The sequence below is a fragment of the Emydura macquarii genome, unplaced genomic scaffold (assembly GCF_026122565.2).
Source record: "Emydura macquarii macquarii isolate MOO-44397 ecotype Brisbane River unplaced genomic scaffold, CSIRO-AGI_Emac_v2 contig_312, whole genome shotgun sequence".
NCBI classification, from domain to species: domain Eukaryota; kingdom Metazoa; phylum Chordata; order Testudines; family Chelidae; genus Emydura; species Emydura macquarii.
The window spans coordinates 12,643,978-12,659,896 of NW_027130449.1; the positions used below are offsets into that span (position 1 = coordinate 12,643,978).

At 41.5% G+C, this 15,919-nt stretch overlaps 1 protein-coding gene and 1 pseudogene across 1 annotated transcript; one reads left to right on the top strand and one right to left on the bottom strand.

The window, feature by feature from the left end:
* The first annotated feature begins 667 nt into the window (after nucleotides 1–667).
* REXO2 (RNA exonuclease 2) lies at nucleotides 668–7,548 on the top strand. The gene is made up of 7 exons (XM_067565774.1): nucleotides 668–840; nucleotides 1,418–1,501; nucleotides 2,829–2,906; nucleotides 5,312–5,423; nucleotides 6,247–6,355; nucleotides 6,721–6,774; nucleotides 7,126–7,548. Exons 1-7 carry the CDS (start codon nucleotides 697–699, stop codon nucleotides 7,253–7,255), a joined length of 711 nt encoding a protein of 236 aa, XP_067421875.1. The 5' UTR covers nucleotides 668–696; the 3' UTR covers nucleotides 7,256–7,548.
* A 770-nt stretch (nucleotides 7,549–8,318) lies between these two features.
* LOC137165628 (NXPE family member 1-like) lies at nucleotides 8,319–13,934 on the bottom strand (annotated as a pseudogene).
* Between the last annotated feature and the right edge of the window lie 1,985 nt (nucleotides 13,935–15,919).

Below are 15,919 nucleotides of genomic sequence, written 5' to 3' on the forward strand. Positions count from 1 at the left end.
GTAGAGTTTGTTTTCCACTTTAGCCAATGTGACACTTCACCAGCACAAAATACAGATGTGCGATGGAATGATTATTTTCCAGGGCAAACGGGAAGGAAATACAGGCCTGGGGCTAAGGGCAAGTGTGATAACTTTGTTTCCTTCCGCCTTTTGTCTGTCTTCCCTGTTTTGAGTGTGAGATTTCTGGGGCAGGGACCTGTGTTTGAACTGGTGCATTGGTGCCCTGACCGTGAGCGCGGTGTTTCGCTACTCTAGAATCTAAACAAGTGATAAGTAAATGGGACAATCAAAAACCTGATTAGTTAACAGCGGCTGGGGCTGTGATTTAGTTATTTTTGTGTCTTAGGAATGCCAGGCTATTAATATTTAGTGATTGCAGAGGAGTCGCTGTGCTGCCTTGAGGAAATAAAGGCTTTTAAATTAAATACTCCCTGGAGCGAGAGAGAGACGCTTGCAGTGGAACAGCAGCTGTAAGCGCCTGTCACAGAGCAGGGGGACGAAGGGGACCAGGGCAGACCACCAGCCCCACCACGTGCTGCGCTGCGCGGAGCGGCATGGCTTCCAGCGCGGCCCTAGGGTGACTACATTTCCCAGCAGGCCCCGGGCCAGACCCAGCCACAGGACTGGGTGGGGGGAGCTGGCCCGTGGGCGTCTGGGAACTGTAGTCTCCAGCGTGACGCTTTCCGGCCTGTCGCGATGCGGGGTGGCGGCAGCGGTTGGTGGTTGCTGGGCTCTGCCGGGCGCCGGCTGCGGGCGGCGGCGGTGGGAGCCGGGCTGCGGGGCGGCGCGGCCATGGCTGAGGGCAGCGTGGGGCAGAGGATGGTCTGGGTGGACCTGGAGGTGAGGGGGGGGCGGGCAGGACCCCCCCCGTGGGGGAGGGGCTCCTCGGGGCCACGTGTCGGGAGAGCGGTGGGGGGATGTTTCCATGGGGCTGGGGCTGGGGCTGGAGCTGGCTGAGGGGGCGGGCGGGGGGGCACGCAGAGATCCCGAAACCCCGAGGTCAGGTGCCGCCCCGCCCGCCGCCGCCGTCTCTGTGCTGGGTCTGGCCGGGACGTCCTGCTCCGGATTCACCCTGCAGCTCCGTGCACGGCCCGCGGAGCTGCCGGGGGACGTTCCCCTTCCCTTCCTGGCCGGGCGAGCACGGATCAGCGACTGAGACCTGTGCAGGCATCGCTGGTGCACCCCGGCGTTGCCGCCCGGCTCTGTGCTCCATCCCGGCGCTACCCCGTGTAAACACAGCCCGGCTCTGTGCTCCATCCCGGCGCTACCCCGTGTAAACACAGCTCTGCTCTGTGCTCCATCCCCGGGCTACCCCGTGTAAACACAGCCCGGCTCTGTGCTCCATCCCGGCGCTACCCCGTGTAAACACAGCTCTGCTCTTGCTCTGCTCTCACCGTGCTGGCTTCTGTCTTTGCAGATGACTGGGCTGGACATAGCGAAGGACCAGATCATCGAGATGGCGTGTCTGATCACGGACTCGGATTTGAACATTGTGGCCGAGGTCGGTGAGCGTTTGAAGTCGCTGTGTACTGGTGGGCGTCTGATTACCAACCTCTGGGGCTGTTACTTTGTCATGCGTTAAGGCTCCCCTGCCCCTCAGCTTAGCCTGGACTATTTTTATCTTCCTGAACCGGCTGATTAAGAAGCAGCCAGTGTGGTGTAGGCCCTTTCCTAAGTGCAGTTTCCAGATGTGTGCAGCCTGTGGAATGGAACACCAGCCAAAGAACAATTTATAGCACTTGTTTTTGAGGGCTCTTTGGATTGTGCTGGTGTGTAAATGGCAGTGGAAGGTAACCCACATTCTTGAACAACCTTGGCCTTAATATTATGCAAATAATTGCTCTGTGAAGTCTATGAAGATGAGCCAAAGCCCTGGATAAGATAGATTTGCTTAAAGATATAGAAAGCAGGAAATGGGTGTGGGGGGGTGTTATTTTTTAGTGCTAAAAAAACCATGAGGTATAGGAATGTCTGATTTTTTTTTTTCTAGCAACCCATTTATACAAATAATGTGGATCTGGTGAACATTTGAATACTCGTTCATCTAATTTCTCTAAGAAACAGTGTATTTAAAAGGAACTTTTTCTGATTTTGTAAAAAAAAAAAAAAAAGTAGTCTCTCTAACACAAAGGGACAACTCCAATGTCAGTGTAACATGTCACTTTAGTACTGTAAATTTTACCACTTGCTGACTTGAAAATGCCTGTTTTTAAAGTGTGATTATAATCTGGAAGATGTTCTTGTAAAAGTGGCAGTAGTTTACTTAACAGATCTACGCTTCCCATTTACACTGAGTCACTAAAGCAAGAACATATGCAGTACCATTTAGCCCTGCAGAATATACACAGTGCTGGGAGAGGCAACTGGATTCAGTTCTGACTCATGGATCATCGCTTGTTAAATAAATTCCAGTTACAGAATCCAATCAAATGATGCATGAGCTGGAAAGACCCTGAGCTAATATTCACATCCCAGATTGAGTTATTGACGGTGGAAGAAAAAACACCACTGCTCCTTTTCATTTGTAGACTAAGGAAACTTGATGTTAGAAACCATTCAGAGACCAACTAGAATCACAGGCTATTATCCATACAGAGTCACTTGGACTAGAATAGCACTTTAACTAAACACTAATTCTAGTTCTATTGGTAGTTTATACCAAGTGGAAGCATTTCCCACCACATTGCTCATGTTGTTCTGCACAACAAGACCAGCTTTCTCGTAATTTTCTTTTTAAAGCTAGCGGAGATTTCTTCTGTCTGATGATAAACTTTAGAATGATTTTTTGTTAGGATTTGATTATATTAATATTTTTTTCTCATTAATAGGGTCCCAACCTGATTATAAACCAGCCAGATGAGTTGCTGGATGGCATGTCAGAATGGTGTAAAGAGCATCATGGGAAGGTAAAAGTTCTAGAGCAATAGTACTAGAATCACTGTTTCCTTGCAACTAGTAGCAACTTTATAATTCTTAGTCTCAGAATTATGTTAGGTGCTATATGGACACTTTAGAGACAGTTCCTGTTCTGAAGCGCTTAACATTCTAAATGTAGACAACAAAGGTTGGGGAGAAAGGAAATATCCCCCTTTTACAATCTCTCTCTGCCTCAGTTCCCCATCTGTGATTTGTACAAGGTCTCACAAGAAGTCCATGGCAGAACTGAGAATTGAATCCAGATCTTCTGAGATCCAGTCCAGTGCATTAACCACAAGATCATCCTGGAAATAGGCTATCCAAAGGGCCTCAACAACCTTAACTTGTAACAACCTTGAACAGGCATTGAAAATTTTACTAGACAAACTTCTAGCTAGAGAACCAAACCTACCAACAATGGCTGATATGAAAGATGGTGAATGGAACACCAGCGATGTCCATGGCAACAGTTACAGTGCCTTAGCTGCTGCTTGGGAAAGCTCTGAGCAGCAGTGTGAAACTGACATGACTCCTGCTGGTTCCACTGATGCTCACAGAGTTCTGAATTTAAGCAACTAAATTGATCAGCATCGTCTCTGGCTCACAGTGCTATTGATTGGAAAAAATATGAAAACCAGTAACAGTCTTAGGAAGACAATGTTGCACCAATTTACAGTAAGTTTAAATTTGGTTGTTTTTCCCCCCACTCCATGGGGTGGAAACCTAATTAATTTTTAATTGAAAGCTTCAATTTTGCAGAAATACATTACTCCATTACTCACCACAAAAGTTTCCTGCTTGCAAGAAATGAATAGATTTTTCAAGTCTTCATCTTAAATTTAAATTCAGTGTAGTTTTTGATTAAATGCTGAAGTTATTAAATGCCCAGAAATCCCTTTCAGGCATCTTATTCTGTCTGGGAAAAATTAGGTCTTTGGAAAACAAAGTAATTTATGTGGTGGATCTTTTTCTTCTCCTCCTCCAATTGAGAATCCAAATCTAGTTTTACTTCTCAAGTGAATTGGAGATGGAAGCAGCTCAGAAATAAGTCATCTCTGTTCATGCAGAGCTACTTACTTTTAACTGACCACAAAAAAAAAGATAAAATTACAGCACAAAGGAAAAAACAGCCACACAATGAAATTTTTAAACACTATCTGATAGACCCAAGTGGCTTGTGGCACAGCTATGGAAATACATTTTTAGGAACTTTTTACAGCAGATTGATAAGATAAATGACATTTAGCTTTAAAAAAGGAGACTGAGTTATAGGAGTCCTTGTAAACACCTAAGCCAGTAACTTCTAAATTACAGGAGTGCAAATAAATATGGAAGTATATTTTTCCAGGTTAGATTAAAAACAAGCAAAAAAACCCCACAGAATATTCTGCAGATATCTAGCATTGATTCCAAATCCCTGAAAGTAGGGTTTATTGTTAAAATGCTTTACAGACCATTAATTTAACTGCCACCAACCAATAAATAATCCATTTAGTAAATTAACACCTGCCTCTTGTTGAACAGATACAGTTGTTGATAATATAGTAGAACCTCAGAGTCACGAATACCTCGGGAATGGAGGTTGTTTGTAACTCAGAACATAACGTTATGATTGTTCTTTCAAAAGTTTACTACTGAATATTGACTTATACAGCTCAAACTTTACTGTGCAGAAGAAAAATGCTGCTTTTAGCCATCTTAATTTAAATGAAACAAGTACAGAAACAGTTTCCTTACCTTGTCAAATCTTTTTTTATAAAACTTTCTCTTGTTTTAGTATTTTACATTTAACACAGTTACTGTACAATATTTGCATTTTTGGAGGTCTCTGCTGCCTGATTGCATACTTCCAATTCCAAATGAGATGTGTGATTGACCGGGTAGTTTGTAACTCTGGTGTTTGTAACTCTGAGGTTCTACTATATTTTTCTCTTGGAATATGTACTTTTATGCATATAAATAAAGATTTGTACAAAGTCTGAGTAATTGGGGACTGAGACATTATAAAATAGCAGGTGGGAAAAAGTCACAGGGATGTGTGTTTGCTGAGAGTCATGTTGTGATATTCTTTACTCATGCTATATATTCCTTACTTCCGGAGTAGTGCCATTGAAGTCAGTGCAGTAGTATGCTATTCAACATGAGTAAGGAAATCAGAATCTGTCCCTTAGCTAGGATTGAAGTGGATGAACAGTGATGCACTTGGTGAAATGTTGAGACTTCCCAGAAGGTTAAATCTAAGAGTTAAGTTGTTATCTTTTTAATGCTTTTGGGCAATAAATGTGCCATTAGTTGGTTATTGGTTTATAGGTAACATTTGACTACTGTTTAGATTCTCTGGAAGTATTTTTAAATGGTAAATATTTGATTCGTGATCAATGCTTCTTTCTTGCAGTCTGGCCTTACTAAGGCAGTGAAAGAAAGTACAATTTCACTTCAGCAGGCAGAGTATGAATTTTTGTCCTTTGTACGACAGCAAACACCTCCTGGCTTCTGTCCTCTTGCAGGTAAAATGTGTACTTGTATTTTTAAGGCTAATAAAAATCAATCCCCCTTCAGTTCCCAGTGGGACTTTGAAAGGCCTGTTAATGCACAATTTAGGGGTGATTTAGTCTCCTACCTGGAGATTTGCATGCAATTAAATTTTATTTAGCAAGGGAAGTTCAGCATTAGGTATCATCCATTCTGTAATTGTTTAAAGCAGATATTCCATATGGTTTCTGAAAATCCCCATAGATCTGCAAGAAACTTAAATTCCTGTTAGTATTAATATCGTATTATATATTTGTCATTACTGATGTGACTTAGTGTTGATAGCAATTTGTGAATGCAAAAGATAAACAGTGTCACGGATAGGCACCTTGTTCTTTTGTACCTGATGATATGAATCCAGTCTACTCCCAAATGCTGCTATTCTGAATGTTCTGTTACTTAATGGTGACTCAGAACCCTGACTCAGAGGTCAAAAGGGTAATCTGATGGAAATATATTAAATAAACAAAGCTTATTTACCCTTAGTGGAAAACCTGGTTGTTTGTGTAATATTTTTACTTTGATTGACTTTTTTGACACACAAATTGTAAAGGAAATACTTGAAGAATTTGATGCATGGAGATTATATCTTTAAACCACACAGAAGTGATCCCACAGTAGAAATCAGAGAAACCTTTATAAGCATATTTACCGAAGCATGAGACTTACGAGCTGACTGTGAAAACATTTAGAAATCACAGGTTTTCCCCGGTCTGAGTAGCTTATCTCTAGTTTAGATGTAATTCATTGTAGCTTTGTGAGGCCTTTGAAAGATACGTCTGTTTTATCTTTTTCTAGGAAACTCTGTTCATGCAGATAAGAAGTTTCTTGACAAATATATGCCTCAGTTCATGAGACATGTTCATTACAGGATAATTGATGTGAGCACTGTCAAAGAACTTTGCAGGTAAATACCATACAAAGTTAAACTGTAACAAGATTTAAGGAGTTCTAGTTATTGTTGACTAATTTCCTTCTAAAACAAGAAAGGAGGACAGCTGGGGAAGAGCAGTGTGCAGCCATTTAGTTCTTTCATATATTCCACTAGGACCAAAACAGGAAAAGGACTCGTACCTACTTAGAGTGGGGAGGTGCTTAGCTCTCACATGAATTACATTATTTTAATACTTAACTGTGACTTTTCTGAATGCCAGTGAAATCCAAATTCTTGCACTGAAAGACATTCCCTATTGTAGCAAACCCAAAGAGGCATCTGGCTATGTATTTAAAATATGATATATGGATTTAAAACTCAGTTTCTTCCATATACAGGCGCTGGTATCCAGAAGAATTTGAATTTGCACCGAAGAAGATGGCTTCTCACAGGTGAGGCTCTCTCTATTCCCCAAATGAGAACCGGTTCACCTTAGTTTACTCGCCTTTACCCTCGAACACACTACTGAAGTCATGGAACCTATTGGCTTGAAAGAGCTTAGGTCTTGCATAAATAGCAAAACCAACAAGTAATGTGTTACTTCCTCGCATGCCTGCCTTGCTGAACTTTGTTTCCTATATTCCTGAGTCTAGCAAAGATGGTTTTATTACTGACAGATGTGTGCCATATATTTCTGTTATATTTATTTATATATTTAAACAGTTTAGAATTTGTGAGATGCAAATTCAAATTTAGCCTGAGTGTGTTCGTGCATTTTGAAACTTTCCTTAATTCTCTTTCAGAGCTCTTGATGACATCAGGGAAAGCATCAAAGAACTTCAGTTCTACAGAAATAGCATCTTCAAGAGGAAAACAGAAGAAAAGAAAAGAAAATTAATAGAAAATGGAGAAAGTGATAAAACTGTGAACTGATCTCCTATCTCACAATGCCGTCCCCCTAATAGCCACTAAGTGCATCTCCTGGTGGTTTTCTGTTCGCCAATGTTTTAGGAAGAGGCTTCTTTCAGTTACCTTGTTTAACAGTTGTTAAAGCAGGCAGAAGTCTGAATTACTGCTGCTTTTCTATGTTTGAGCTGTGGATCTGCACATTTAAGTCTCAGCAGCTCCTTTGTTTGTATGTACCAGGTCACTTTTGCTCTTTGATACTCCATCTAGTTTTAGATGCACTCTTTTGTTACAAAATAAAACCAGTCCTACTGAAAGATTTTTTGTACACCTTCTCTTTTCTTATACAGCAGCCTCAGTATAAGACTCTGTATATAATGTTCATCTAAAATGTGAACCAGACTCCCTGGGACTTTCAAAATAAAATGTTAGGGGAAATATATTGCATCCTACAGTAGTCATATCTGTGTGTGTAACAAGAAGTCCTTTTGTAAAATACACAGTGCCATTTGAAGACAAACTGAATATGTGCATCACTTAATGTAGCCAGTTAAGCAGTGGCTTTCTACGCTTGTGGTGTCAAAGGCATGGCCATCTTATCTCTTGCCAACTAATTCAAGTAACAAGTTCTTTTTAGTTCCATAGCGGACATTTGTCTACTTTACAAAACCGTCATGCAGGCAGCAGTCTGTGCTCAAAGGATGTTAGGCAGGAGGTGCACAAAAAGCTGATTTGTGATCAAGCAGCTGAAATGTCAAAAATGTCAAAAAATGTAAAGGCTGCACAGGCCAGGACTGAAGTACATTGGCATGATAATGGGGTCAGCCTATAATACTCACTTCAAAAGAAAAGAGTTTTCACAGGCTGTTCCTGGGGCTAGGACACAGCTAAATGAGTCCATGGACTTCACTGGCCTTTGGATCAGGCTCTAGAAAAGTATGCTGCTGCCCTTCAACTCGTCCATGTGACCACAAATCCATGATAATTTAGAAATAAGCCGGCATGAAAGGAAGAAGACCGATTCCTTTTTCAGTAAACAAAGTTAATCTAGTCAGCAACAGATTGGAAGATACATTTTAAACACACTTTCATGCCTCAGATCTGATGTTTGTCTAATAGCTGATTCCTCTTAAATATTTAACAGATACGTTAAATACATTAATTTGATCCCTAACCACATGATCTGGTGAATGAACGTTGGTTGTGGCATATTCAATAGGCACATCCCAGGAACTAGTGACACTAATGTTTAGATACTGAGAAACATCCTTCATTGCCACGTATTGGATATCGCCAGAGTCACAAACTTGCTCGGGATCTTGTGCATCTGTCTGATATTTTCTGTTTTGATGATTACTTTTGGGCTTCTAAGGAAGAGGTTAATGCTTTGAGAATTTTTAAGCACTCTTCTAATGAAAATATCAATGGTGAAAGGGCTGAAATGCTGGCCCAGAGCTATGTCAATGACTGTGTCTTTGTCCCCGGCCAGTTGTCAATTTCATGAGAAATATATTTATTTTCTTTAACTGTTTACTCCTGGGCTGTGAGTGTGGGATGTCCATGTTTTTTCTATTGAACTTGAATGTTTCAATCCATATCCACAGCAAGCAAAGGCCGGAGCTTCCCCGCTCCATGAAGACCAAAATAGTTAAGTGCTAATGGGAAAAAAGAAACAAAGATTATCTTTAAATTATTAAAAGAAAATAAATAACTGCAGCTTTCACTCCATGGATGAATGTACCAAATTAGAGTCTATGTACTCTCATAATTAGCTTCTTTCTAGCTTTGGTGGTTTTATTTCATAGGCTGGTGCACAGTCTTCCTTTTGTTTCAATTTTCAAATTCTTACTTTGCCTCCAAGTTTTGCTTTCAGTTCCATATCTGTATTATTTTGTATTATGGTAGTTCCCAATCAAGATTAAGCTCTGTTATACTCAATAAATGAAACTCATTTGAAACCACAAGGTCACAAACTCAAGTTGACATCACTGTTCATGCCTTGTTCATCCTCTGTTCACTTACGGTGGACCACGTATCAAAATTTTGAGCACGCCTGATCTGATTTAAAGTTTCTATTGAAATCCCAAAGCAGATGTTTGTCATGCCTTTGAGTTCCTTACTGAACAAGTCACATGGCTTTACTGATACGTAAACGTACATTAACTATGGTAAAATTGGTCACCTTACAAAAGTAGTTAAAATAATTATTAATGGAAATTAAATAACTATTCCATAGCCAGATGTTTTGCTATTGAAAAGAACTGTAAACAGAGTAAAACAAAGGCTACTGATTACCAGAAAGCAGAAGCCTAACCCATACAGTTAGACAAGGAAAAGTGCCAATGCTCTATCTTTGATTCTAAGAAAATAGTGCTTGATACCAATTAACTTAATAGGAAAAACCTACTGTTCGCTGTCTTTGTGAAATACTCAATCTACTGTCACACTGTTGAATCTCCTATAAGGTAAATCAATTTTCTCTTTAATCAAGTATTTATTTGAGCCATGGCTGTAAAGTTAGATATGTTGCAGAAAGCAGGCTTCCACCTCTTTTGCCCAATAAAGCCACTGAGGAAAGGGGATCTCAGGGTTATCTTGCATTTTTCATTTGATACTATCTTGCTAACTGACAAAACGAAATGAGTGACAAAAGACAGCAGATCGTTTCTATAGTCGTAAACAGGCATTAATAAGAGCATTTTAGTAGCAGTACCATCCCTAGTACCTTTCCATGTGTACACTGAAGTTTTACAAATGAGGAAACTCCATGACATTGTACGTATTAAATTAGCCACCAGAGGGAGACCCAGACTACTTCTGAATGTACAAAAGTACATTGGTTAAAAACAGTTGATTCAAGCATTTATGTAAAGATCACAGCATTTAAGCGTGTACATTCACTTAGCTCATTCTATAAATCAGCATTTGTGTCAAAGTTCATTAGATGGAATCGCCAATGCAGGGGAACGGAAGTCAGGCCTCCCAGCTTCTATTTGCAGGTACTGATTTGATAAGTCGCTTTGGGACAACATTTTTAAACCTGAGTGGCTAAAATGATGCACTCCCCCCCCCCCCCGCAGAAAACATGGCTTGGTTTTGAGAGCTGCTGAGCACACGTAGGGACTGGAATCGGAGCCGTGAAAGCCAAACCACTTAGGTGACTAACTTCAGGCACTTCAAATTTTGGCCTTAACATCTCTCTGTCAGCCCCAGTTGCCACATCTGCAAAATGAGTATTAGCCCATCGCACAGGGTTTAATGTTTGTACAGAGCTCTATTGATAAGTGGTGATTCTGCTGCTTGTGTCAAATACCAAGGAGTTTCATTGCTATGCAGGATTCCTAGAATACTAGCACTTAAAGACAGACGAGATCGCTCCCTTTGTAGGCATGTATACCTTGCTCATCTCCAGATAGTGCTTGGACAATCTGACCTGTTAGGATATTCCATCTAGCCAGACTGCCGGGCGTATGTGCAGACTAGAAAGCTGTGAGTGGCTTACTTTAGTCCCTTATCTACATTCCTGTTTCCGATTGCGCATCCCCTTTTTCAATCCCATTGATTCCACGTGACTTTTCCATTACTCCTGGCCTGTGCAAATCGATGGCTTAGGCCCTGATCCACCAAAAAGTTATGCACATGCTTAACAGTCTTCTGTGGGATTATTTATAACCTAAAGGATTTTATTGTTTTAAGGATCAAGCCCTTAGAAAGCAATATGTTCACTACTCTAACTGATAACTACAAAAAAAACCCTATGTCAATATATGGTAATATTTGATCATTTAAGCACTGGGTTACTGTGTGTTTAATTTAGTCAAATCCTCCGGCATCAATTAACTTGTTTTCAAAATAATGCATCTTCCACCTTTGATCTGATCATTGGGGGGGGGGGGGGGCTTTAATACATTTATAGGCTCTAGGAAGTTGCTATGCACTTAATAAGGAAAGTCTAAACTGTGAAAAAAAGAAAAACTGTCCAAGGAAAACTGCCCTGATGTTAACAGATGACTACAACTAAAAGTTGAATTATGCAGACTGGGCTATTGTTAACAAGACCTCCCAGAGACTTAGATAAGCCGCTTAGGTAAGTTAAAGTGATGGTCTCGGCTAAACTGTGAAGGAATTGCTCCATCAGAATTATTTATTTGTATGAACACTTAGTATTAATAACAACCAGCTCCCAGAGACTCCATCCAGCTGACCTCTTCTCTCTCTGCTTCAGCTCAAAGTTCAGCAGACTGCCTTATGGTAAGTAGACTGGCTCCTTGAATCGAGATGGCAGGTTGTATGCAGGGACCTGGAGCCTCTACCAGCCATGCCTCAGCACAGAAGATGGAGATGCCTGCAAGCTGATCCATTGTACGCAGAACAAGTCTTTAGGCTCTTAGTATGGCAGTTGATTAGCATGATACCTGCCCTACCACATGGATAAGTTGGATGGGGCACATGTTCCACCTTGATTCCCCTGACGTGGCTCTGGCATGGCAATATACACCCCCAAATGTGAACTGACACCATAAGCGGACAACTCTGCTTATGTCAACAGTCTGCCCTTACTGCCAAGAAGGCTAATAGCATATTGGGCTGCATTAGGAGGGGCATTGCCAGCAGATCGCGGGAAGTGATTATTCCCCTCTATTCGGCATTGGTGAGGTCTCATTTGGAGTATTGTGTCCAGTTTTGGGCCCCCACTACAAAAAGGATGTGGACAAGTTGGAGAGAGTCCAGCAGAGGGCAACAAAAATAATTAGGGGGCTGGAGCACAAGACTTATGAGAAGAGGCTGAGGGAACTGGGCTTGTTTAGTCTGCAGAAGAGAAGAATGAGGGGGGATTTGATAGCAGCCTTTAACTACCTGAAAGGGAGGATGGAGCTAGGCTGTTCTCAGTTGTGGCAGGTGACAGAACAAGGAGCAATGGTCTCAAGTTGCAGTGGGGAGGTCTAGGTTGGATATTAGGACAAACCTTTTCACTAGGAGGGTGGTGAAGCACTGGAATGGGTTACCTAGGGAGGTGGTGGAATCTCCACCCTTAGAGGTTTTTAAAGTCTGGCTTGAGAAAGCCCTGGCTGGGATGATTTAGTGGGGGTTGGACTAGATACCTCCTGAGATACCTTTCATCCCTAATCTTCTCTGAATCTATGAGCTCACTCTCCAATTTATTGCATTTGGTGTACAGTGTTTAAAACATTACACGGAAGCAAAGCCACGCATATTACCACATGGCATCAATTTGTTTGGAGTGCAGCATCCCTGGGCCATTAGGGAACTGTTTCTTTTCATTTCCAAATCTATTGCACAATGGAAATTCAATGAGAACAAGCATTAAGGGCTGGAAAGCATGTAGCCACTTGAACTTTTTGTCCAGAGCTTTCTTATTCAATTTGGCAGCAGAAACATCATTAAAGAAAAAAAAAAAAAACCACCATTCTGTTAGTGACATATCACTGGCTGCTAAAATTTAAGACAACTCAGAGTAAGGAAGGGTCCAGCAGTTACAATCTGGAATGCAGGAGACCCAGGTTCAATTTCCCAGTTCACTACAGGCTTTCTGTGCAACCTTGGCCCAGTCACTTAGTCTCTGCCTCAGTTCCCCATCTGTAAAATATGGACAAATGCACATCCCCTTCTTCTTGGGTATGGTGAGGACAACTACATTAAAGATTGGTAGGATAGATTAGATAGAACTTGTGCCATGCTCATTCCTAATGCTGGTCAAGTTCCAGAATTTCAGATCTTGTGTTGGATACTTGTTCATAGTTTGGCAGAGAACTACAAAATTGGGTCAAAGATCTCACCAGGAACATCCTCTCCTAGGGTTTCCACTTTGGTCCCACAGGTGAATGAACACCTTTAGAATCGCAAAAAAGCTTGGTGCTAAAAAAACCCAAGAGTTAAGTGGAGAAGAGGCAGGGGATGTGGCATATTCTTATTTTACTTAAATCCATTCATTAGCATGATCTGTCACCAGCAAGTACCTGTTTCATTTATACTGAAGTTTAGAATGGCAACATTTCAGGTTTTCAGAACCATGGAGGTGAACTGCCTACTTTGTTTTGGGTTGGATCCATTGTGACCCTTTATTCACTACCACAGACAGGCTGTGAGGATGCTTGTTTACAAATTTTCACCGGCCTCCACTCTTTTGAAGGCTACCATGGAAGCTAGATACAGAGGATGATTTACAGCACTGATTTTTCCAGCCAATCTGAATCTTAGAAAAATAATCAGATTAAAGATATCACACCAGTACCCTGATTTTTTCCAGGTCCTGTCAAGCAATGTCTTTATCAGTTCTAACGAATACTTTGTTGTGTCATTGCTAGAGAGATGTCAAAAAATGTTGAAATTGTGATCATTCTTTTAATTTAGTTTTTACAAATTTCAAACTTTTCCCTATTTTTTGAGTAACTTTCAAAACATCAACTTTTTTGAGGGATGGGGGAAGGTTTTTGGGGTTTTTGGGGGTGAAATTTCCCTTTGTTCCCCCAACCACCTCTAATTAAGTGCATTGTTCTTCAGTGATAGCGTATTTTTCATTTTAGATAAACTGTGTGTTTCACCCACCCTCCATCCAGTTCTGGGGCCTTTGAGCTGGAGTTCCCAGGATCAGATAATTAGCAGGCAATTTGTTTCCCTCCCCAGGGCATAGCTCAAAAGGATGGATTTTAAGTGGCTCATTTGCAGTTCCCTCACCTCCAGGCATTTCCTAGGAAATCCACCATACACGCACTGCCTCTCAAAAGTTCTTTGCGGTTCCTGACGTTTACATTAGTCAAGCCCCTAGAAAAGTTACATACAATCCCGCAACAATTCAAACAATTGCATATTTAATACAATTGGCCAAAAGGTATTACACCTAAGTCATTAGATGTAACTGACTTCGATCAAGTTTATTTCATAACGTTCATTCTGGACATTGCAGCATATTGCCAGTCTGCAACACCTAGCACAATGAGTCCTGCTCCATGACCAGAGCTCCTATGTGCTACCCAAACACAAAGAATAAGTATAATAATCCTCCACTTCTCTACTGGCCTCAATGGGAGTACACTTATTTACCCTCGCAGAAGACCTGATCTTTTTGTGCTAAAGTGCTGTTGGACTGGGTCAGAAAAGTGACTTTATAAAAATGGTTGTGCCTTTTTCAGCACATCTGTGCCATGCATCTCTATGTTACTGACAACAACAACCACCACCACCCAAGTTTTTCCTAACATTATCGAGATCTGCATCACCTTTCACATCAGAGCTGTCAGTTAAGGTCTAATTGAAGAATCTTTATTACTGGTGATGGGCACAGTAGCTTTGCAAATCCCAGGCTCAGCTCACAGATCTAGTCAGAAAAAAATGATCTTTTGATGTGTGAATAGAGTAAATATTATATGAAAATGACTGAAAGAAAATGTATGTGGAGCCCCATCCTGTCATTTTTCAGAAGAGATTAGCACTTCAGAGTGTTGCAACATGCACTATTATAACACGAGGGGCTGACTTGAGACTCCTGGAATAACAAGAAAACAGGGAAAGATTGTCAAGCTCAACTTCCCACGCAGAACAAAAACCCATCACTTAGATGCTAATGTGTACGCAGCATGTGTTTTACATGCTGGACTTTTATGAGATCATGTGTTGATTTACATGAATTAATCTAAAAATGGCTTCTTTCAGAGATCACTGTCCTCATGCATTATGTATAACAACATATAAATGGGATCTACTAAGTACCGGAAGCAAAAAGTGAGATGATTTCTATCTGGGTGATAGCCTGCATTTTAATGAGACATGGGATTATTCCCCTGTTGATGTGCATGCACAATTCACATTAACTTGTATGCAGACACTGACTGGACAGCAAGTGCGGCTAATATGAAATCTACATCAGAGCAGAATTTGGGGTCCAAGTAGCTTTGTTCAACAGAGACCATTCTAAGTGGCTCTCGGGAAGCATTTTGTTTCTGAAGGTAGCTGGAATGACTCTTTTCTACCTCAACAAAATATATTCCTCCAAGACATGTCTTTTCAATCCATCAGACAAACCTTAAGGTCCAAATCAGCTGCCTTTTGCAGGTAATATATGATGAAAAACTATCCAGAGAATTGGGAAACAGTGGGTAAGCCTAGCCCTTTGGCTCTTCCTCTAAACCTGCCACACACGAATAGGAGACAGGTGCGTGCTGAGTTCCAGGCAGTCTTTTGTAGCTGCTTCCTGGGTTGGAGAGAAAATCTCTAATGTCACTGAGGTTCTGCTGCACCGGGTGGCAAAAAGCCAAGCACAAACTCTTCTAATTGGTCAGTTTTGCAGGTCTGAGCTTTCTAATGCCAGAAGCATCACTGAAATCCGGTCTCTTTGCAAGCCCACCCACTGATACACAGGTTTCCTGGAACAACAAGACTATGGCTCAGGAGCAACCTATACTCGAGGTGCTTTGTGGGAACTAAGGCCTGGAAGAAGCAGGGACTCTGGAGGACAAGACTGAGGTCCATTTTCAGAGCAATTTAGGAAGGAGCCAGGCCTGCGCTCAGAAGGCTGAAGTCAGGACTGAGGCGCTCCGGCTAAGTGAGGTGGCTTTCACGACAGCGGTTTACTCCGCACGTGGCTCTAGGCAGTGCTATGACTCGGTCCCTCACTTTAAGGAGCCTCCTATTGACATAAGGAGCAGTGATGAAAAACCCTTTGACAAGGAGCTT

Excerpts from the sequence above, each read along its gene's own strand:
- REXO2 (XM_067565774.1), top strand. The coding sequence starts at position 697 with ATGCGGGGTGGCGGCAGCGGTTGGTGGTTGCTGGGCTCTGCCGGGCGC. Across the intron at positions 841-1,417 it reads TGGTCTGGGTGGACCTGGAG|ATGACTGGGCTGGACATAGC; the intron begins GTGAGGGGGGGG and ends CTGTCTTTGCAG. Across the intron at positions 6,356-6,720 it reads ACTGTCAAAGAACTTTGCAG|GCGCTGGTATCCAGAAGAAT; the intron begins GTAAATACCATA and ends TTCCATATACAG.